Source organism: Trichomycterus rosablanca, chromosome 6, assembly GCF_030014385.1.
Source record: "Trichomycterus rosablanca isolate fTriRos1 chromosome 6, fTriRos1.hap1, whole genome shotgun sequence".
Lineage (NCBI taxonomy): Eukaryota > Metazoa > Chordata > Actinopteri > Siluriformes > Trichomycteridae > Trichomycterus > Trichomycterus rosablanca.
The window spans coordinates 30,886,026-30,911,173 of record NC_085993.1 but is presented as its reverse complement, the minus strand read 5'-3'; the positions used below and the strand labels follow the sequence as shown (position 1 = coordinate 30,911,173).

The following is a 25,148-nucleotide window of genomic DNA, read 5'->3' as shown; positions in this document are numbered from 1 at the left end:
TAGCCAACAAATCATTTTTAGTGAATGACATAATTCTATCCTACAGTTTAGATTTTCTGTTTCTAACTGAAACATGGTTAGCAGAAGGCAGCAGTGCTACTGTTCTTAATGAAACAGCACCAGCAAACTTCAGTTCTATGAATGTGTGTCGAAGTGGTAGGAAAGGTGGAGGAGTAGCTGCCTTATTTAAAGATGTATTCCAGTGCAAAGAGACTGTGCTTGGCAATTTGATGTCTTTTGAATACCTCTGTTTTATTTTGAAGGGTACTCCCAAAATTTTATTTTTAACCATTTATAAACCTCCAAGATACTCTGCACATTTTATAGATGAATTTGCTGAACTACTGTCAGTTATCTCCACTGAGTACAGCTTTTTCATCATAACTGGGGATTTTAACATCCACTTAGATAATAACACCAAAGAACTTTTTGGTCTTTTTGACACGTTTGGTCTATTGCAACATGTGAAAGGGCCTACACATACTCGAGGGCACACTCTGGATCTAGTTATTTCTAAAGGTCTTAACATTTCTTCTGTTATGGTCAAGGACTTGGCCCTCTCTGATCATTTTTGTGTCTTCTTTGAAATGCTGATCACTCCAGATGCTCAAACTAGCTCTGTTTCTGTTAAGAAAAGGTGCATAAATGAAAGTACTAGTTCTCAGTTTATGGAGGCCATAGCTATATCACCAACTTTAATTGCAGAGTCAGTTGATGAACTCCTGGATAACTTTAATGTGAAAATATTGACTGTCATGGATGTGGTTGCCCCGGTAAAAGTCATGAAAACGTTGAGCAAACAGAAAGCACCATGGCGTAACACAATGATGGTAATAGCTCTGAAAAAAGAATGCAGGAGAGCTGAACGTAAGTGGAGGAAAACTAAACTTCAAATCCACTATGATCTCTATAAGCAAAGCCTTTGTAGTTTTAACTCGGAGTTATGCAGGGCTAGACAGCTGCACTTCTCTAAGATCATTAACAGGAACATCAACAACACCCGCACTCTATTCAACGTGGTCGACAAGCTTACAAATCCTCCAAAACAGATCACACCAGAACTTCTGTCCACAGAGAAATGTAATGAATTTGCTCATTTCTTCTGTGAAAAAATCAAAACTATTAGACTGACCATCAACGCCACTCAGTCAAACGATGAAACCATGCCGCCCCTACAGACACCTAAAAATAACATGACTATTATGTCACAATTTAATACAATAGACCAAAAAACTCTGGAGAAAACAGTTCAGCATCTTAAATCATCAACATGTTGTCTCGACGTGCTGCCATCTGAATTTTTTTTTACTATTTTTAACTCTGTAAAAACTGATTTGCAACAAATAGTTAATGGCTCACTAGCATCAGGCGTTTTCCCAAAGTCACTGAAAACAGCTGCCATTAAGCCACTCCTAAAAAAGAGAACTCTGGATGCGTCTGTGTTAAACAACTACAGGCCGATCTCAAATCTTCCTTTCATAGCTAAGATCATTGAGAAAGTTGTTTACAATCAAGTCAGCAGTTTTTTAAATTCCAGTGGTTATTTTGACAAATTTCAGTCAGGCTTTCGAGCTCACTACAGCACTGAAACGGCTCTCATAAAAGTGTTAAATGATCTACGGCTGAATACTGACTCGGGTAAAATATCAGTTCTGGTTTTACTGGATCTTAGTGCTGCCTTTGACACTGTAGATCATAGAATACTGCTGGATAGGTTGGAAAAGTGTGTTGGACTTTCCGGAACAGTCCTTAATTGGTTCAGGTCTTATTTAGAAGACCGGAGTTACTTCGTCACTATTGGCAGCTGTGAATCTGACAGGGTGGCTATGACATGTGGAATCCCCCAGGGATCAGTTCTCGGACCTCTTCTGTTCAATCTTTATATGCTGCCATTAGGCCAAATGCTACAGGCTAACAACATTGATTACCATAGTTATGCAGATGACACACAGATATATCTGGCTCTCTCACCAGATGATTACAGCCCAATAGATTCACTGTGTCAGTGTCTGGAGGACATCAATAACTGGATGAGCCAGAATTTTTTACAGTTAAATAAGGACAAAACAGAGATTGTGGTGTTTGGCAGCAAAGAAAAGAGGTCTAGTGTCAGTGAGCACCTCAGTTCCCGGGCTCTAAAAACCAAAGACCAAGTCCGAAATCTTGGCGTTCTAATAGACTCAGATCTTACATTCACCAGCCATATTAAAACCATCACCAAAACAGCCTTCTACCATCTTAGAAATATAGCCAAAATCAAGGGTCTAGTGTGCCAACAAGACCTAGAGAAGCTGATCCATGCTTTTATCTCCAGTAGGGTGGACTATTGTAATGGTCTCTTAACTGGACTTCCCAAAAAGACCATTAAACAGTTACAGCTCATTCAGAACGCTGCTGCTAGAGTTCTAACTAAGACGAAGAGAACTGAGCACATCACTCCAGTTCTAAAATCTCTACACTGGCTTCCGGTTAGTTACAGGATAGAATTTAAAGTGCTGCTACTGGTCTATAAATCACTGAATGGGTTCGGCCCAGAATACATCTCAGATATGTTTAGAGAATATAAACCTAGTAGATCTCTTAGATCCATGGACTCAGGTCAGCTAGTTGAGCTCAGTGGTCAAAAACATGGTGAAGCAGCATTTAGCTGTTGGGCTGCATATAACTGGAACAGACTGCCAGGAGATATTAGATGTTCCGCAAATGTAGAAATGTTTAAATCCAGGTTAAAAACTTTTCTTTTTGCTTGTGCCTATGATTGAGCTCGAAATTTTTGCTATTACCCTATTTCTTTTAGTTTTTCATGCTCTTAATAATTCTTTTTATAGAGTAGTGTACATTCTAAATTGTAGTGTATATTTTACAATATTTTCTTTTAATTTTTCATGTTCTTAATTTTTATCTCTCTTGTTTGAATTTCATGTTGTCTTAATTGTAACTAAATGTTTGCAAGAAGTCTTTCTGAGGTTCTAGATCTCAGGAATGTTTTAATGCTTTTAATTTTTTCCTTATGTAAAGCACTTTGAATTGCCACTGTGTATGAAAGGTGCTATACAAATAAACTTGCCTTGCCTTGCCTCTGAGCCCCAGTCATTGGAGACTTCACCCGGAGGTGGTTCACCTAATATGGGAGAAGTTTGGCCAGGCACGGGTGGACCTGTTCACTTCATCAGACACAACACATTGTCCACTATGGTTCTCGGAACACCAGTGGGACAGCCCACTCGGTCAGGATGCATTAGCCCGCGACTGGCTGAGAGAATTGCTGTTTGCGTTCCCTCCGCTCCCTCTCCTGCCGGCACCGTTGTGCAGGTTTCAGTAGGAGGGCCACAAAGTTCTTCTGGTAGCCCCATGGTGGCCAAGACAACCATGGTTTCCCTGGCTACTGTCTTTACTTCGGGGTACTCCGTGGAAGTTCCCCTAAGAAAAGACCTCCTCTCACAGCTGAAGGGTCAAGTGTGGCATCCACGACCAGAATTTCTCCAGCTTTGGCTGTGGCCCTTAGGGCCGACAATGAACTCTTCCTGGAGTGCAAAACACTATACTAAATGCTAGAGCAGCATCTACTCAAGCTTTGTATGATGGTAGATGGCAGTCATTTGTGAACTGGTGCACGGAACAGTTGGTTGATCCTCTTTCCTGTTTGATGGAAACAGTACTTTCCTTTTTACAAGCGTTGCTGGACTCTGGGACATCTTCATCCACGCTGAAGATCTATGTGGCTGCTCTATCAAGCCGTTTAACCTTGAGTAACGGTGCATCTCTGGACTCACACAAGCTTGTTGTGGCCTTCCCTTGGTGCTGGAATATGTTTGCAATGCTCAGTTTTAGCCCCTGGACCAGGTTGGTCTCAAGTGGTTGTCCCTAAAATCAGCATTTTTGCTGGCAATTGTAACAGCGAAGCGTGTCTGCGAGTTGCAGGCGCTTTCGGTTAGCCCCGAGTGTCTCAGGTAGGGCTTGGATGGGGCATCCGTTACCTTGAGACAAAACCCAGTTTTTCTTCCGAAAGTTCTCAGGACGTAATTTATCAACCAGTCCATCAGTCTGGTGGCGTATAGCGATCAGTCCGACCCCAGACATCAGCTCTTGTGCCCTGTCAGAGCGTTGAGATGTTATGTATCTGCTACAGCATCTATACGGAAGACAGATCAGTTCTTTGTTTGTTTCTTGGACTCTAAGCGTGGTCATCGCCTTTCTAAGCAGCGACTATCTCGCTGGCTGGCGGAGGTCATTGGAATGGCCTACACGGCATCCAACCATCCTTTAACCGCATTGTCATCTGGTCACTCTGTCAGAAGAGTTGCCACGTCTTGGGCCGCTTTAAGAGGGGTCCCCATTGCAGAGGTTTGTGTGGCAGCCACTTGGTCTTCGCCATGTAAATTTTTTATGTTTTTTTCAACGTCAATGTTGCAGCCTCACCTAGCTTGGCACCGGCTGTCCTGTCCCTTACCACGAGTGGAAGTTAAAGCACTCCTTATGATGGCATGGGCATAAATCATCCACTACGTAAGTACCGCCCTGGCGGTCAAGAGATACGAAACATAATGCTAGTTACGAATGTAACTGTGGTTATGTGAGCAGTGGATGACTGCCAGGGTTCCTGGTCACTCTGAGTATGCTAAGAGGAAGTTTTTAGTGAATCACAGGTACTTGTATTGTGAGTGACATCACTGCAGGGTAATAATTTGGTATACAAATATCTCGGTCTGAAGCGCACACGTGCGGGATTATCCACTACGTAAGTACTGCCCTGGCGGTCATCCACTACTCACATAACCACAGTAACATTCGTAACTAGCATTTGTGTTCTTTCTGCAGATTATCAGATTGTGGTGTAGGAGAGGAAGGTTATGCTGCTCTGGCTGAAGCTCTGAAATTAAACCGTTCATACATGAAGGAGCTGGATCTCAGAGGGAACCATCCTGGAGAATCAGGAGTGCAGAAGATCTGTAGTGTATGTAAGGCTGTATGGTTCAACAGGAGTGAAATTAAACTGAGGTGAGAGATTTTTGTTTTCATCACTTTACTGTCGTCTCTAAAGTCTGATTATTTAATTGTTGCAGAATTATTGGATTTAAACTACATATGAATGTAAATCTGATTCTGATGATAAAGTAGGTGCTGGACTCTGGATGTTTCTAATGAATATGAAATAAATCTGAACTATGACAAATGTAAACAATTAGAAAGTAGAAAACTAAATATAAACTCTAGACAACACTTCTTATTTATCTCATACAACAATTATTATAAACTGTTACTAATCAGATTCATTCTTTAACAATAAAACTAGATGTCACAAGGAGCTCCTGTGTGCCACACCAGCACACACTGTCTCCTGCCACACCCCTTCTCTGATTGGTCCATGTGGACTGATTAGCTCCAGCTGCCTCTATATAAGAGGTGAGCTGGAAAACAGACGTTGGAAGCTATTTTCCCCCTTGACTCGTGGTGTGCTTGAGAGTTAGACCTGGTTTGTTCTCTTGTTTGTCAATTAGTCTTGTTAGTTTAGTTTGTTAGCTTTGTTAGCTTAGTTTGTTAGCTTAGTGTGTTAACTTAGTTTGTTAGTCTTGTTAGCTTAGCTTGTTAGTTTTGTTAGATTAGAGTTTAGCTTAGTTTATGTATGTTTAGTTTAGCATTAGCATTTAGCTTAGTTTAGCCTTGTTTGTTCTGTTTAGCTTTGTTAGCCTTGTTAGTTTGTTAGCCTTTGTAGTCCTTGTTAGCCTTTTTTATATTAGTTCGGTGATTTGTCTGTTTAGCTGTGTTTGTTCTATTTGTTTTGTGTTTTGTTCTAATGAACCTTTAGTTTGTTTTGTACATCTCTGCGTGTGTGTCCGCCCCCTTTGTCTTTATCTCGGCTTTGCCCCCGCGTAACACTAGATAGCAGTAAATGTAGTAGTAAATTAGTACATTATAGTAGTAATTATACAATTATAGTGGTACATTTTACTGTACAATAATAAAACAGTTAAAAAATTAAATCAAAAGAAATATAAGTAAATATAAAGCTGCACTGTCACGAACGGGCGGCTAAGGCAAGACAATGGGGCGGACACACATGCAGAGATGCAAACACACTAAGAATTTATTAGTAACAAAAGCTAATCACAAGGGCTAGGAACATAGCTAGTAACGCGAGCTAAACACAAGGGCTAGTAACATAGCTAGTAACGTGAGCTAAACACAAGAGCTAGTAACATAGCTAGTAACGAGAGCTAAACACAAGAGCTACTAACATAGCTAGTAATGAGAGCTAAACACAAGAGCTAATAACATAGCTAGTAACGAGAACTAAACACAAGAGCTAGTAACATAGCTAGTAACGCGAGCTAAACATAAGAGCTAGTAACATAGCTAGTAACACAAGCTAAACACAAGAGCTAGTAACATAGCTAGTTACGCGAGCTAAACACAAGAGCTAGTAACATAGCTAGTAACGCGAGCTAAACACAAGAGCTAGTAACATAGCTAGTAATGCGAACTAAACACAAGAGCTACTAACATAGCTAGTAACGCGAGCTAAACACAAGAGCTAGTAACATAGCTAGTTACGCGAGCTAAACACAAGAGCTAGTAACATAGCTAGTAACGCGAGCTAAACACAAGAGCTAGTAACATAGCTAGTAACGCGAACTAAACACAAGAGCTAGTAACAGAGCTTACAGAGCTTAACCAAGTCCTGTCCAGAAGTCCAAATCAAAATAACACCAGAGCAGTTCAAAATAGGTTCCAAAGTCTACACAAACGCTGCCTCCTTAAATAAGGAGCAGCTGGAGATAATTAGGCCAGATGAACCAATCATGAGCAGGCATGGCAGGAGACAGAGTGTGCTCACGGAGAAGGGGGGCACAGAGCACACCGAGGCTTCAAGTGTTACATAAGAAAACAAAAAACACAAGGAGGTCCTGGACCCTGCGGGGGAAATTTGAAGTCATTAAGTATATCTTGAGGCAGGCATGACAAAAGCGTCAGAACACAGGCTGCTGACGGAAAACCAGCCAACGAGAGTTCATAAGCACGCTCTGGGAGTGCTGACTTAACAGGAGCGCCATCGGGGGGCGCCAACTCGGGAACAGGAGCCCCATGGGGGGGCGCCAACTCGGAAACAGGAGCGCCATCGGGAAGCGCCAACTCGGAAACAGGAGCACCATCGGGGGGCGCCAACTCGGAAACAGGAGCACCATCGGGAAGCGCCAACTCGGAAACAGGAGCGGCATCGGGAAGCGCCAACTCGTAAACAGGAGCGCCATCGGGGGGCGCCAACTCGGAAACAAACCAGCTGCATGGAGCCTGGCGAAGAGGCTTCGGGAATCAGCTGCGTGGAGCTTGGCGAAGAGGCTTCGGGAGTCAGCTGCGTGGAGCCTGGCGAAGAGGCTTTGGGAGTCAGCTGCGTGGAGCCTGGCGAAGAGGCTTCGGGAGTCAGCTGCGTGGAGCCTGGCGAAGAGGCTTCGGGAGTCAGCTGCGTGGAGCCTGGCGAAGAGGCTTCGGGAGTCAGCTGCGTGGACCCTTGAGAAGAGGTGTCCGGAGTCAGCTGCGAGGACCCTTGAGAAGAGGCGTCCGGAGTCAGCTGCGCGGACCCTTGAAAAACTCCTTGAATCAGCTGTGAGGACCCTGGAGAGGCGTCCGATGTCAGCTGCGAAAACACTGGGGAAACATCATTAACCAGCTGCGAGGACCCTGGAGAGGCATCCGAAGTCAGCTGCGAAAACACTGAAGAAACATCATTAACCAGCTGCGAGGACCCTGGAGAGGCGTCCGAAGTCAGCTGCGAAAACACTGGGGAAAGTTCTTGAAGCAGCTGCTTAGACCCTGGAGTAACGTCTTGAATCAGCTGCTTGAACCCTGGAGGGACGTCTTGAATCAGCTGCTTGAACTCTGGAGGGACGTCTTGAATCAGCTGCTTGAACCCTGGAGGGACGTCTTGAATCAGCTGCTTGAACCCTGGAGGGACGTCTTGAATCAGCTGCTTGAACCCTGGAGGGACGTCTTGAATCAGCTGCTTGAACTCTGGAGGGACGTCTTGAATCAGCTGCTTGAACCCTGGAGGGACGTCTTGAATCAGCTGCTTGAACCCTGGAGGGACGTCTTGAATCAGCTGCTTGAACCCTGGAGGGATGTCTTGAATCAGCTGCTTGAAACCTGAAGAGGTTTTGTGAATCAGCTGCTTGGAACCTGAAGAGGTTTCTTGACTCAGCTGCTTGGAACCTGGAGATTCGTCTTGAATCAGTTGCATGGAACCTGAAGATTCATCTTGAATCAGCTGCTTGGAACCTGGTGAGGTTTCTTGAATCAGCTGCTTGGAACCTGGAGAGGTTTCTTGAATCAGTTGCTTGAACCCTGAAGAGTTTTTTTGGATCAGCTGCTTGGAACCTGAAGAGGCTTCGTGAATCAGCTGCTTGGAACCTGAAGATTCATCTTGAATCAGCTGCTTGGAACCTGAAGATTCATGTTGAATCAGCTGCTTGGAACCTGGTGAGTTTTCTCGAACTAGCTGCTCGGAACCTGAAGGCGGCAGCAGGAGAGCTGAAGGAGAATTGTCGGTAGTAGACTGTGGCTTGAACTCTGCAGGCTGGAACATAAGGTGCTGCAGGTAGAGCTGGCTCTGCAGAAGGAAGCCGTCGACAAATGAGTCGCTTCCATCATATGGAGCTGGCCTACTAAGCGGTAGGGTCTGAGGAAACCTCATGGAGTTAAACTCCGGGAAAACATGAACAAAATACATCTCGCTGCGTCCTTAAGGTGGGGACCTATTATGTCACGAACGGGCGGCTAAGGCAAGACAATGGGGCGGACACACACGCAGAGATGCAAACACACTAAGAATTTATTAGTAACAAAAGCTAATCACAAGGGCTAGGAACATAGCTAGTAACGCGAGCTAAACACAAGAGCTAGTAACATACAGTGTATCACAAAAGTGAGTACACCCCTCACATTTCTGCAGATATTTAAGTATATCTTTTCATGGGACAACACTGACAAAATGACACTTTGACACAATGAAAAGTAGTCTGTGTGCAGCTTATATAACAGTGTAAATTTATTCTTCCCTCAAAATAACTCAAAATACAGCCATTAATGTCTAAACCACCGGCAACAAAAGTGAGTACACCCCTAAGAGACTACACCCCTAAATGTCCAAATTGAGCACTGATTGTCATTTTCCCTCAAAAATGTCATGTGATTTGTTAGTGTTACTAGGTCTCAGGTGTGCATAGGGAGCAGGTGTGTTCAATTTAGTAGTACAGCTCTCACACTCTCTCATACTGGTCACTGAAAGTTCCAACATGGCACCTCATGGCAAAGAACTCTCTGAGGATCTTAAAAGACGAATTGTTGCGCTACATGAAGATGGCCAAGGCTACAAGAAGATTGCCAACACCCTGAAACTGAGCTGCAGCACAGTGGCCAAGATCATCCAGCGTTTTTAAAGAGCAGGGTCCACTCAGAACAGACCTCGCGTTGGTCGTCCAAAGAAGCTGAGTGCACGTGCTCAGCGTCACATCCAACTGCTGTCTTTGAAAGATAGGCGCAGGAGTGCTGTCAGCATTGCTGCAGAGATTGAAAAGGTGGGGGGTCAGCCTGGCAGTGCTCAGACCATACGCCGCACACTACATCAAATTGGTCTGCATTGCTGTCACCCCAGAAGGAAGCCTTTTCTGAAGTCTCTACACAAGAAAGCCCGCAAACAGTTTGCTGAAGACATGTCAACAAAGGACATGGATTACTGGAACCATGTCCTATGGTCTGATGAGACCAAGATTAATTTGTTTGGTTCAGATGGTCTCAAGCATGAGTGGCGGCAATCAGGTGAGGAGTACAAAGATAAGTGTGTCATGCCTACAGTCAAGCATGGTGGTGGGAATGCCATGGTCTGGGGCTGCATGAGTGCAGCAGGTGTTGGGGAGTTACATTTCATTGAGGGACACATGAACTCCAATATGTACTGTGAAATACTGAAGCAGAGCATGATCCCCTCCCTCCGGAAACTGGGTCGCAGGGCAGTGTTCCAGCATGATAATGACCCCAAACACACCTCTAAGACGACCACTGCTTTATTGAAGAGGCTGAGGGTAAAGGTGATGGACTGGCCAAGCATGTTTCCAGACCTAAACCCAATAGAACATCTTTGGGGCATCCTCAAGCGGAAGGTGGAGGAGCGCAAAGTCTCGAATATCTGCCAGCTCCGTGATGTCGTCATGGAGGAGTGGAAAAGCATTCCAGTGGCAACCTGTGAAGCTCTGGTAAACTCCATGCCCAGGAGAGTTAAGGCAGTTCTGGGAAATAATGGTGGCCACACAAAATATTGACACTTCAGGACTTTTTACTAAGGGGTGTACTCACTTTTGTTGCCGGTGGTTTAGACATTAATGGCTGTATATTGAGTTATTTTGAGGAAAGAATACATTTACACTGTTATATAAGCTGCACACAGACTACTTTTCATTGTGTCAAAGTGTCATTTTGTCAGTGTTGTCCCATGAAAAGATATACTTAAATATCTGCAGAAATGTGAGGGGTGTACTCACTTATGTGATACACTGTAGCTAGTAACGTGAGCTAAACACAAGAGCTAGTAACATAGCTAGTAACGAGAGCTAAACACAAGAGCTACTAACATAGCTAGTAACGAGAGCTAAACACAAGAGCTAATAACAGCTAGTAACGCGAGCTAAACACAAGAGCTAGTAACATAGCTAGTAACGCGAACTAAACACAAGAGCTAGTAACAGAGCTTACAGAGCTTAACCAAGTCCTGTCTAGAAGTCCAAACCAAAATAACACCAGAGCAGTTCAAAATAGGTTCCAAAGTCTACACAAATGCTGCCTCCTTAAATAAGGAGCAGCTGGAGATAATTAGGCCAGATGAACCAATCATGAGCAGGCATGGCAGGAGACAGAGTGTGCTCACGGAGAAGGCGGGCGTGGCAGACAAGCTCCAGAGCACACAGAGGCTTCAAGTGTTACATGCACATTTAACATAAGACTCCCTTATTGATCCCCATGGGGGAAATTCGAGTGTTACAGCAGTTCCAGTACAGTGTAAGTACAGTAAATAAAATACAGTAGAATAAAATAAAAATAAGAAAATTATAAAAACAATATTAGCTATGAGATTCAATTACTATTATACAACAGTATAGTAATTACAAAAATATAATAAAAACACTATATATTCTATATGTAAATATATACATATGTGTGAATATTGAAATGTAGAGTCCAGTGCTGGTAAAAAAAAAAGGGGGGGGTCTTGAGTTATTCTATGGGGGGGAGCTGGCATATCAGTGTGAGGACAGCCTGTGTATTCTGCTAGTTATACAGTCTGATGGCAGTTGGCACAGAAGAATGTCTGAAGCGCTTCGTCTTGCTCTTTGGTGGAATTAGTCTATGATTGAAAGAACTGCCCAGCTGCCATAGTTTCTCGTCCATACTACTTCCAGACTGTCCAGCTGTAGACCCACAACAGAACTGGCTTTCCTCACCAGCTTATTTAGTTTGTTGGCATCTTCAGCCTTGATGCCACCAAACCAGCACACCACAGCAAAAAAGAGGGCACTGGCAACTATAGACTGATAAAAAGCTTTCAGCAGTCTGTTACACACATGAAAGACCTCAGCCTCCTCAGAAAAAAAACACTACTCTGCCCTTCCCTATAGATGGTATCAGTGTTATGTGTCCAGTCCAGCTTGTTGTTTATATGTACTCCAAGGTACATGTAGGAATCCACCCTCTCCACTTCCTTTCCCTGTATGAAGACCGGAACAGGGGGGCTTCTGTTCCTCTGGTAATCTAACACAATCTCTTTAGTCTTGCTGATGTTGAGCTTCAGGTAATTTTCTCTGCACCGTGTAGTGAAGCTCTCGATCAGTCCTCTGTACTCCTCCTCATTGTCCTTGGTGATACATCCAACAATGGAGAAGTTGTCAGAGAACTTCTGGAGGTGGCAGGAACCAGAGTTAAAGTAGACAGTGAAGAGGAATGGTGCTAGTACAGTTCCTTGGGGTGCACCAGTGTTGCAGATCACAGACTCAGAAACACAGCCGTCCACTCTGACATATTGTGGCGGGCCTGTGAGGTAGTCTATGATCCAGGAAGTGGTATCGGAGTGCAGGTGCATCTCCAGCAGCTTCTCACTCAGTGGGCAGGGCTGGATGGTATTGAAGGCACTAGAGAAGTTAAAGAAATGTAGAAAGTATGGTGAATGTTTTTTCAGTTGCTCAGAGGTCCAGGTGTTTTGTTTTTTAGACCATCTTGTCCATCGGTGATCTGTTACTTGCACCCACTGTTCCTCTTTACTGATGCAGTTGTTCTTGTTTCTTGGTGTTAATTACTATTAGTTTGATTGACTTGGGCGATGAGCGTACCGCTTCATGATGATGGAGTTAAAGCACATACCGCTCTGCTCAATTCCGTCATGTCACTGCTCATGTAAACACAGGGTTACAGATTTTATGAATTATAATGTACAATAATAAAACATTTCTTTCTTTTTTTGATCTAACAGAATATGATAAACCAGGAGGATCTACACATCCTGGACAAGGCCAAAAAAATTCTGATGACCAGCAGACTCCTGAACCCGACAGCTTCTCCTCATCACAAAAACCAGCAAAATATAAAGAACACTCAAAACACAGATGAGGAGGAAGGTTCCTCACCCACTTCAGACAGTAAATACAATGAATATTTTTGGTGTAACCCACACAGTGTAGTCAGTAATTCAGGAATGGTGGAGACCCCCAGGACAGCAGTGGGACAGTAACTCAAAACCATCGACTCCAGGCAGCTGGAGGCTAGAAAACGTCGTACCACCATTAATCCACAGAGGCAAACATACAAACCAATTCCAACAAATGTACAGTACACAGAATGTTTTACTTTATCAGCTTTATTAATGTTTATTAATGTTTTTAAATATACATAATGTACAGTACACAGAATACTTTATCAGCTTTACTGACTTTATATATAAATATATACTAGTGTGAGATTAATGTCTGATAGGACAGGAGAAATGTAAGACTGGGAGGTTTGTGAAATGATCAATGATACTATTACAACTAATTATGATAATCTAATAAGAAGGTAGAGCTGGAATCTCAAAGCTTCAGTCAGCGTTAGGTTACAGAAGATGATCCCTAAAGTCTGATCATTATATTGGGACACGAGGTGAAATCTGTTTAATAAATAATGTTACACATAAATCCATATGTACAGAGTTTAATCGTCAAACCAGCGGCTCGGTACTGATCATTAAAACGTATTAAACATTTCCTGATCTCAGGGATTTAGAAAGGTAAACTATGAACACCAGTAAATATCTGAACTTCACACAAACGATAAATGCAGAAAGTGAAGACTTAGTGTTGTTTAGGCTGCATGCTTCACATTGTTGTTGTGTTGAAATGTCTAAGGCCTTACAGACTTTTGTTTTTATTTCTTGACCAAGGTCCTTCTTGTTCCCAGCTTCTTCCATTTCATAATGATCACTGTAGACGTCCTGGTAACTCTGAAAGTCTGAGATATTGTTTATATTCTTCCCCTGATCTGTGCATGACTATAATATGATGGTGGAAATCCACAGACAATTCCTTGGACTTCTTGGTTCTGTTGTTGTCCTGACGATGACGTGTTTATAGACTCGGTTTTGCCTTTCCAAACTATGTTCAGTCAATTCAGATCGTAACAGGTGATTCCAATGAAGTTCCAGACACATCTCAATCATTAAAGCAAACAGGAGGCATCAGATCACAATCTGGAGTGGCACTGCAGAGGGTCTGAATATTTTGTAAGTAAGAGATTTTAATTTAGTAACAGTTTTGACTTTTAATAAATGTGTTTTTGTTTGTTTTCACTTTGTAATGATATAAGACTGTAGTAGTAGATCGGTGGTTAAAATGGTAATTTTATCCGTTCAAAATAAAACAAATTGTCACAGGGTCAAAGTAAAGGGTTCTTTCTTCTTTTAAAGAGCAAAAAACATAAAAGCTTAAATGATAAAGTATTTTGTTTTCTTGTGTCTATTTTTTCTTTAAATGAGGCATAAAAATACAAGATTTATTCCCACTCTAAAAATCATCATGGGTTCAATAATCACTAACACTAGATTCAAAATAATTGAATAATAATAACACTATTTAAATTACAATCTACATACATGTTGAGAATGATTCATTCGAACTGAGTTATACATGTTGAGAATGATTTGTTTGAACCGAGTCATTCATTTTGAGAATAATTCGTTTGAACCGAGTCATTCATGTTGGGAATGATTTGTTTGAACCGAGTCATTCATGTTGAGAATAATTCATTTGAACTGAGTCACTGTTGAGTTCCAATCTCAGCTCTGCTATCAGCCAGCTGGGTGCTTATGCAGACATACAATTCGCTGGGTGGTTGGGGGAGGGGGGGTTAATGGCTGTACTGTACCACTGTGCTCTGTGAGACCACGCCCCTGGCAGGTGAAAAGAAGTGAAGCAGTAAATAGGCTTGTTCGACTTAACCCGGTGCTGCGCAGACCAATCGCCTCCTGGCTCGGTACGGTGCATGCCGGTTAGTTTTTTTGTCCGACTTGCGTCTGCGCCACCGGTGCGTCTCGGTGACAGACTCGTTATAATCTTGCGAGAGTGGGGCGGCTGCAGGCGGTGGAACTAGTCCCTGCAGTTGCTCTCCACGGGCTGTGCTGCCTGAGAGACGGCTTGATGACGACAGAGCTTAATCCTCATTGGCTAGAAGCTCCGCTGAATCCTCTGGTGGTTGTTTCGTTTTATTCTAAAATGTAAATCTCAGTTTATTTGTCTTAAAGACCTGATATGTTCGAAATACTATCATGCTTTCTAGTAGCATGACTGTTTATTTTCGTACAAATTGCAGCATGTCATAATTATCGTTCCATATCATGAAAAGACTCAAGTAAGCTACCTGATATTTCTTTAATGTAACATATCTTTTTATCTTGATGTTTTTCTAGAACTTCTGATGGTTCTTGTCTTCTCATTTTATTAATATAAAGCAATCTAAATTGCTTTAATATTTTATATCTTAACTGTTTTAATACCACTATCACTATTACACTTTGATTTATTTTTCATTCTTCTCTGTAAACTTTGTCAACATTTTAAAATATGCTACATAAATAAAAATGTGTGGATGTGCATGGTGTCATGTTTCTTTACAAGAACCAAGGCCAGAAGGTAAGCTGTTCTGGAAGAACAAAACAATGTGTTGTTCAGAAGATGATTGTGTTAAGAGATTCATCTTCAATAAACCACAGCCACTATTCATCATCAATGCCTAAATAACTGATTTGTCAGTGCTCGAAGAAGCACAAACCTCTACACAATTGTACAATGCACATATTAACCACATTATTCATTAGTGACTCATACTGGGCACATCGGTGAGCATACTGATGTATACTGTTTAACAATGCATCTATAAAATACAGTGGCATGCGAACATTTGGGCACCCTGGTCAAAATTACTGTTACTGTGAACAGTTAAGCAAGTTGAAGATAAAATTATCTCCAAAAGGCATGAAGTTAAAGATGCCTTTAAAATTTTTTTTATTATGTCTCTATAATGAATTACATCTTGGTTGTGAGGTTGTAGTGAATGCTGTTCATCATCCTCTTCATCCTGCACATCATCGCCATGGTCTCCTGGCTCCAAGCAAACACTGTGTAGAATGCAACAGACACTGCTGAGCTGATGGACTGGACATTCCTCATGTGCAGGCATCGGAGTCTCCTAAACTTTGCTGAAGGCATGCTCAATGACCACACGGCCAGTGTTTAGTTTTCTATTATCCATTATCTATTAGTTTCTATTATCTATTATTCCATTGTCTCTGTAAGTCCTCATCAGTTGGGGCAATAGAGGGTAGGCTGAATCCCCAATTATATACATCCCTTGTGGGACCAGGGACAGGGGATCTTCTTCTAAAAGACAAGCAACCTCTGTGAGACGAAAGGCTCTGGCATCATGCCAGCTACCAGGGTGACCCACGCTGATGTGGATGAACTGCTGGTGACTGTCACAAAATCCAGTGAGAATGATAGAATAGAACTGTTTCCTGTTAAAATATGCCAGGGGGTTGTCACAGTGTGGCTTCGGAATATGAATGTGGCATCCATCTACTGCACAGATAGTGTTTGGAAATCCAGCTGCTTGAAAGCCTAACAAAGAATTGTGCAGGGTTTGTCCTAATGGCCAGGAAATGTGGTGTGCCATGTATTTACCAGAGTACAAAACTCATGGAGATGTTTGGCAAGAGTGGATTTTGTGATATTGAATCTGTCTGAAATACCCCTATATGACTCCTGGTTCGACAGTGTCCATATACAGGCTAGGACACTCTTTGTCAGTGGCAATTTGTTTGCTGTGGATTCATATAGACAGGGCCAATGGTGTTTATAAGACCCTACATAGTAAGTGAGAGAAAAGAAGGTTATCATATCGTACCTCCACTTGTCCTTTAGAGAGTCTGAAATGACCTCTAAATTCTGAGAGAGACTATAGAGGGGGACAACATCCTCTACAAAATGTTGTATTTTTGGAACAAGCCTAAAGAAGGGTAAATGTGATTAAGTCCTTACGTCTATTTACCATATACACAACCATAATGATTAAGGTCTGATTGAGTGCACTTTATAATTTCCATCTAATTATTTCTAGAACACTTTTACGTACATTGTTTATCATATTCACTAATTCTACCTTGAACAAACCGTATATTTGGAATTATGTATTCACACGTTTTCATGTGAAATGTTTCAATAGACAGCCTTGAAAAATAGGCTACTTAGTTTAGGTCTATTCATTTAAATTGTTGTAGACAAATATTTAAATCTATTCAATAACATAAATATGTGTTTGATAACATGTTTGTTAGAACTTTTCTTTTTCACCAATCTACAAGATAAATGAATGATGAGTAAAACTATATTTATTTACAGATTTTACAGAAACTTAGTTTGACACTTTATGGTCATCTATATTCACCACTATGGATTTGGAAAACAAACGCTGGGTTTAACCTGCTCAGTGATCAAGAATGTTTAGTTCGATTTCACGCAAAAGCAGAGCGATTTCTACTGCATTCACTTCATCAGCCACGAAGAACGCAACCGCCGCGAGATGTAGCTCACGTGGGTTGCAGGTGGCGACTGTCCGACTTGATGGCTTTCTTTTAACCTCCTCCCCCAACTGCAACCGGCAGCTCTCGCTGACCACCAAGGCGAGGCGCAGTTCATCTCGAACAAGCCTAATGTCTCAGCCCTCCTTGATCAAGGGCGGGGGTAGCAGCAGCGGCGAGAGAAAGATGAGCTCCAATTGGCTATAACTAAACATTTTAGATGAGCTTAGTTTATGTGTTTGTGAGTGTGTATGTGTGTGTGTGTGTGTGTGCAGACTGAGCTCAGTAAGAACAGCAGTCGTTTGGCTGAGAAGATCACACAGATTGAGAACATCAGCAACAAGGAGATTTTCATCGCTGTGGAGGTGCAGCTTCAGTTTCTGTTCTTCTTCTCTTATGAAACCAGTGTGTAAGTTATTCAGGTCATGTGACGCTGACAGGTCAGTGATGGACTGCTGACGTCACAGGCTTCTCAGGCATTTTGTCCTGCACCGTTGGCTCAGATCAGACAGTGGAGCTGTGTTCATGTTTCCTCCTCCACGTTGGTTCCTTTTAGCAGACCGTGTTATGGTGGCACAGCTGGTACAGTGGGCGCTGGACAGAAGTTCCTAAGAGCCTCAGTTTGATCCTCACCATCGCTTCCTTTAGTTTTGCTCCAAAGCTACATGGCTAATATAACTTAACTTCTAAACACCAGCAAACGTCTCTATTTTACAAACATGATCTTAGTCATTAGAGCAGAAAAATATCAAAATAATCTGACTCTGAAGTAAAACGTTCAGTCACTGCTAAGTGGGCAGTTTAGTAAGCAGAAGGCTGCTGGTTCAAACCCCACCAGGTTGCTACTGTTGGGCCTCTGAGCAAAGCCGTTAACCCTCAGTTGCTAAGACTGTGTAGTGTAATGCCTAGTTCACACTACACGAGTTTTGCCCAGATTTGGCTCGGCGACTGGTAGGCGCTAGATTTTCTGGCTCGGGAGCAACTCGGCGTTCACTCGGCGATCACAACTCAGCTCTCAATCGCTATGTGTGAACTACCCAACAACTCGACCCGACCGGCTCGCCGACCGCTCGGCAACTGGATTCCAACTAGAGATGTGGTTCCATTCAAGCGCATCAATCCTGCTCCTAAAATGTGCAGAGATGCAGAGCTGATCAGCAGAAAATCAGAATGAGATCAGACTGTGAAAAAAAGGAATCAGAATCTGTCTCGGTGGAGAGGTTGGATTGGTGAGCGCCACCCACACATTTCTATCAGTGTAAAATAACATTAATCAAATTTTTTTCTTGCCCTAAACCCAAAGGACCACTGTTCCCTGTACATTGTGATGAGTTCAGCTGATTGTAAAAAATTTTTGGGAACCTGAAGTTTCTTTAGAATGGCTTTAAGTGACACGCATGGTTTGGAGTTTGATGATCTGTTATAATGATCTGTTATTTTTAGGTGATGACCCCCAGTGCTGTTTGCTAATTACATTTCTAACTCTGAACTATAATCTTCTAAACTTTAGCAAAGGGGGACACAGTAAACCAGGCTGTTTTTTTCAGAGGGTAGGGAAGGCTGAAGGTTAAGGTCCAAGAGTCAGGGTTCACTTCTGCTCCATTTTAATTCAGTTACCATGCCAGCACATGTGGAGAGTTCCAGTACAGATGTTTTTGTTCCTTACACAAACTTTCCAGTAGTATATGGCCCCTGTCCCAAGTTATTTGCAATGTGTGCAGTTTTAAAGGATAAACTGTAAATTATTTATTAGATTTGCAGACCTCTGGGGTACATTTCCCAAAACATTCGTAATGCTAAGTACTTCGTAACCTCGTACTTACGAACATTATTAAATTTACAAGTGTGTCTTGAAACCCTTCGTAACTCACATAGTACTTAAAATTGTTCGTAAATTACGAGTAGTCTAACCCATTCGTAACTCACTAAGTAGTTCTTAACTTGAACTTTGCCTGCACAAAAACAATAAATTTGCCTTTAAAAAACTCACAGACGCACTGGTTCTATATACTGCAACATCACCTTTATAAAAATATTAACTGTCAAAAAAAATTATATATACTGTGTATACACTGACCAGCCATAACATTACAACCACCTCCTCGTTTTTACACTTACTGTCCATTTTATCAGCTCCACTTACTATATAGAAGCACTTTGTAGTTCTACAATTACTGACTGTAGTCCATCTGTTTCTCTACATGCTTTGTTAGCCCCCTTTCATGCTGTTCTTCAATGGTCAGGACCCTCACAGGACCACTACAGAGCAGGTATTATTTAGGCAGTGGATCATTCTCAGCACTGCAGTGACACTGACATGGTGGTGGTGTGTTGTGCTTGTATGAGTGGATCAGACACAGCAGCGCTGCTGGAGTTTTTAAATACCGTGTCCACTCACTGTCCACTCTATTAGACACTCCTACCTAGTTTGTCCACCTCGTAGATGTAAAGTCAGAGATGATCGCTCATCTATTGCTGCTGTTTGAGTTGCTCATCTTCTACATCTTCATCAGTGGTCACAGGGCTGCCCACGGGGTGCTGTTGGCTGGACGTTTTTGGTTGGTGGATGATTCTCAGTCCAGCAGTGACAGTAAGGTATTTAAAAGCTCCAGCAGCGCTGCTGTGTCTGATCCACTCATACAAGCACAACACACACTAACACACTACCACCATGTCAGTGCCACTGCAGTGCTGAGAATCATCCACCACCCAAATAATACCTGCTCTGTCGTGGTCCTTTGGTGGTCCTGTGGGGGTCCTGACCATTGAAGAACAGCAGGAATAGGGGCTATCAAAGCATGCAGAGAAACAGATGGACTACAGTCAGTAATTGTAGAACTTCAAAGTGCTTCTATATGGTGGAGCTGATAAAATGGACATAGAGTGTAGAAACAAAGAGGTGGTAAAAAAATTACATCATTTGTTGATGTACACATCTAAATGAAATAAATTAAATGCTTGTTCAGAGGGCAGTATAACTGGCAAAGAAATAGAAAATATTCTATTCTTTTTGAATGAAATATAAGTGATTTATGATCAAATGTTCAAAACATTTATATAAATTGCGGATTAATATCGAACATATATTTTATTTCTTTATTAATCTTTATTTTTTGTGAAAAGTTCGACCACACTATCGTTAGAAAGATAAAAGTGAAAGTAAATTTCAGAACCGCTCCCGCTCATTTTTACTAAAATAAACTAAAATAAAAACACGTTTGGCTTTAATCTGCTGCTGTCATTAGAAAATATTTCTGAACTGTTTGTATTTTTATTATAGAATTATTTTAAAAGCAAAAACGGTTCAGTGTGGGTATGTAGGAAACACTGACATGTTAGATTCATGTGAACATTTTTAATCTGCAGTTTATTCTCGCACAGACTGGAATTATTCAACTCATTTAACTGGTTTTAATTTCTTTAAGCAAATTTCTGCTTCAGTACCAACATAACAAATGGAGTCCGTGTCAGTATCTGGATCTAAAATGGATTTGACCAGTTATTTTTTATTCCTTTGGTGTTCCAGCACTGACATGTTAAACACCACCATCTACACTGAAGGTTTTACAGCTTAATAAACACAGTGTACCCTGTTTTGATCTACAAAATCAACTTTATTCTTAAAGAGCAGGGGTGGGCAATTACATTTTCGAAAGGGCCACGTTAGAAACTGGGACTGTTGTGGAGGGCCGGACCAATAAGGTGAACTTAATTCTGCTCAATATTAGTTAAGGGCCAGCAGCAACCTGGCGGTGGTGGGGCTTGAACCAGCGACCTTCTGGTTACCAGTCCAGTACCTTAAGCACTAGGCTACAACTGCTCACTCTTTATTAAAAGCAGTAAATTGTGCAGTTCTAATAAGTTGTTAATGTTTAAATGTTACAATCGGACAATTAGAAGTAGGCAGAGTAAAAACATCAACATTATTTTACTATTTAAACAAACAAATGCAAAAAAAAACAAATGTGAACAAAATGTGCAGGTTTTTAAACTTTACACTATTTTGATTTTGAGTCTAATTACATCATTTGTTTTTCAGTCCTTCAGTCCAAAAACAATCCTGTTATATTGCATGTTTGATGTACATTTATTTACGTCTATTTTTTAATTGCCACGAACCTCATGCGGGCCGGTTGGGGATGTCTCGCGGGCCGGATGTGGGCTGCGGGCCGTACAATGCCCAGGTCTGTTAAAGAGCATTGACTCTGTTATTAATGAAACACATTTCAGACATTTTTACTGGAGGAATTTGTGATGGAATCTAAAACTTATGTAAAGTGTCTATTCCATTATGTACAGAGCACAGCACATTTTAAAGTCCAATAAAATTAGCACATCAGATGATCAAATGCCACCACTAGTACTTATTCTAGTACTCTAATTGTGATTTATATACATTTTACTGTAGAAATGTGGAATATTGGTTAGCTATAATCTTTGCCATTGAAAGCTGCTTGGCCATGAAGTCTTGTTGATCAGGTAAAGCAATTTGATTGGACTGTGCAGAGGAAGGCCCAGGAGATGACCCAGGACTGCTGCAAAGTGAAGGTTGCACAGGGGATGTAGGCTGAGGTGGGGTAGATGGCAGTGGCGGTTCTAGACCGTGGGGGGGACAGTCGATATTCAATAGAATTCAACATTTTATTTATGCAGTTTTCAGTCTACATTTTCTTGAGTTTCAAACCAGGGGTGGATATTGTACCAGGCTGCCTTAAAACTCCTCCTCCTGTCTCCCATCAGGGTCCTTGGAAACAGTTTCAAAATTGGCTGCGCTGGTGGATCATCTCTGCATTTGCTGATATCTGGATTAAAAATAAAAAAAATTAAGTATTACCGTATAATTTTCTTATAGCAAAGTAATACTACATCAATCATCTAACATCAATCTTATATACATCAAAAGTTTACATGGATGTTTTGATCACTGGCTCTGACCGACTTTCTGAGTGGTTGTCTTTCTTTTTTTAAAAGAAGTTTTCCTCTTCATTTTGGAAAGAACTACAGAGCAAACAACAAATGTGCGACCATTACGATAGTATGTTTATACGTATATAAAGCACTCTGTAATGCAACACATTCTCAGTAACGCTAACCTACATGACTGTACAAAATATACAACTAACGGAACATACTTAGATAGCACTGACAAAATATTTGACTCACCTTTACTGCTTCTCTCTTTATAACCTTTAGACAGATTTCCTGTGCAGGGAAGCGCTTCTGCTCCACGAGGGAAACTCGGTCCACCCAACGGTCCGACTGGAAAATGTGGGTTACTTTGGTGTGCAGCTTTGTCGCCGTGTGTTCGCAAGAGTGAGGTGACTCACTCATTAGGGGGGCCGTAGGGGGGGCCAAGCTGGTTGTCCCCCCCCAAGAACCGCCACTGGTAGATGGGTAGATGGGAACTTTAAACATACATCTACTCCCATGTCCCTTCAGTGGCTGTTGGACCTAGTGTTCAGTACCCACAGTAAGGCCTGTTGCAGATAACTGACCTCCACCTGTCTTAACCCTCTCCTCTCTTTCCTAAATTGTGCCCCAGTTTGCACTGTAGACTCGCCATGCTGCTGGACTGATGCATGAAAGGTTAATTGTGCACCTATTTATAGGCTTGATATGCAACAGATAGCGATTGCAAATGTAATGTTTTATACGAATAATTTAAAGATCTATTGGTTATTGTTTTTAAAAAAATGTTTTCTTAATGAATTATTTGCTTTTTGTAATATAATGAGAAATTATATGGTACTCGGTGATTCAGTTTTCTACTGGTACTTACACCTCGTTCGTAGTTTCAGAGACTTACGAGGGCTTTTGGGAAACACTCGCAAAATTGGCATTCTTAAAGTTACGTCGTTCTTAAAGTTGTTCGTAAATCGCTAAGATGAATCATTATCAAAAAATGCACCCCAGAATATAACAGGAAGCAGGCACATGCACAGATAGACCCCTAGTGGTGCTCAAGCACCTGCCCTTTTGCCCTGGAGTTCTTGTGAGAATTCTTCCCAGATCTGATCCTCGGCGCACACAAGCTCCAGTCTTGCCCCTCCCTCCTCGTCCTCCGGTTAGCACTCATGCTGAGCGCCAGGCCAAACCGCTGCTACACACTTCTCTTCTGACCCGCAGCATCAGACAGACAGGTAATGACAGTGTTTCATACAAAGAGCATCTCTGCATAACGCATAGCCTACACGTTCTGTACTCATGAGTCATGAAATACGTGATTTCAAAGCCTTGTCCAGCTGTTTACTGACGTTTGTCATGTTTAATGAAGGGGGAGGGGGACAAACTACAACAGACAGACAGACAGAGTTTTACTGTTTTACTAATTAGACAAGTTCACTAGTTTTGTTTCATTTAAAATCGGACTTATTTTGATGTGAAAGCCTGAAGAAAAAAAGCATGAGCACAAACATTTTGCAGGAGAATGTCAAGTAGCTCTCACAGTAAAGTGTTGAAAATAGATACAAACATACAATATTTTATAATTACAGCATCCTGGCCAAAACGCTGTGTAGGAAAAGTCATCTTTAGTCAAGGAGTTATTTTCATGCAAGCATTTATACTTCAACCATTGAGGTTTACAAATGAGGAATAATTTTGCTAGGTAAATAACATTACAAACTAATATATGTAGAAGGCTAAATATAATGCTCTATGATATAGAACAGCATACAAAAAATTATGAATAAATAGGAAAATGTTATTTAGCTGTCTATTTGATTTTATTGGCATAAAAATAGGCCCACTGTTAACATTAACTACCCAAAGTGGGTTTCTGATTTGAAATCAAAGGTAGGTCTTAAGTTGAGCTACATGACAGTCTGGTGAGGTAAATTGATACTAGTAATGGTATATTATTAGTGTAATGCTTCAACTCTGTCAGAAAACAGTAAAATGATGTATACTGTGTTCTCCCCTTTATGGAGATTCAGTAAGTCACTCTTCATTATTATGCACAACATTGATTTATCTCATTTACAAATTTTGCAGCATAATGTCAAGAAAAGAAAGGTTACAAAAGCAGAAAGAAAAGGAACTACAGCAAGCAGCTCAGGGTGGCTTTAGGCCACCTACCAGTTAAGCCAATGAGGGAGATGTATCAGTATCAGTCGTTTGGTTATTAAAAAGCGTGCACAATATGGCCTTGTTTTTGCCTGTTTTTCATTTATTTATGCAATTTGATCATTTAAGTTATTTGATTAGATGTGTATTGATTGTGTTGTGTTAACAAAAATAAATATATAAGTTAAATATCCTACTTAAGTTGTTTTAAATGTATTTTTTATTTTATTAATAATTTTGGCGATGGGTGCCCTTTTTTTAACTTGAGCACCTGCCTCAAAAATGTCTGTGCACGTGCCTGACAGGAAGAGAGAGAGAGAGAGAGAGAGAGAGAGAGAGAGGGGACCTTGCTGCTGCTGGTGAAGGTGTGAAGTGATCATAAAGAACACTTACTCTAGACACTGTTTGGAGCTCTGGCATGTAAACACCTATTATATCTGATGCAAACAAGCACCAGAATACAGTGGACATTATTAAATCTGACCCACCATTTACATTCAATACATTCAAATGATCAATAGGTTTAAATAGCCAGTTCTGTCCATAGTTAAACGATTGGCTACAAACAGTAACAGAAAGCTATAAAACATCAAATCACTCAACAAACTAAATTATTAGACCACAAAAGAGTTCCATTATAAACACTGAACTGAACACACGTCTACAAATGTTTATTTAATTATACAAAACAGAAATGTAGAAATACTGCACACAGTTTACTGACAGATTTAAAGAGAAGCTGATTATGCTAATAGTGCTTTACAGAGTTTTAGGTCTAACGGAATGGTGTGGGTTCGAAGTTTTTACGTCTCTGAGGAGGAATTTTGTTCCGCTTTCCCCTGCAAAATCATTTGAATTCATCTACATTAGAGGATTTTCCAGCATTAACGTTTAAGGTTTCACAACATCTCAGTGGGATTCAAATAAGGACTTTAACTCCACC

The 25,148-nt window shown here is 41.4% G+C and overlaps 1 protein-coding gene across 1 annotated transcript in view; it reads left to right on the top strand.

Annotated features, from left to right (window-relative positions):
* LOC134317022 (NLR family CARD domain-containing protein 3-like) overlaps nucleotides 1–12,992 on the top strand; it is an 87,870-nt gene extending 74,878 nt beyond the window's left edge. Inside the window, exons 25-26 of the mRNA XM_062997668.1 lie at nucleotides 4,819–4,998; nucleotides 12,509–12,992. Coding sequence (XP_062853738.1) covers nucleotides 4,819–4,998; nucleotides 12,509–12,515 — 187 coding nt within the window. The 3' untranslated portion in view covers nucleotides 12,516–12,992. The remainder of the gene's footprint in view (nucleotides 1–4,818; nucleotides 4,999–12,508) is intronic.
* The last annotated feature ends 12,156 nt before the right edge of the window (nucleotides 12,993–25,148 follow it).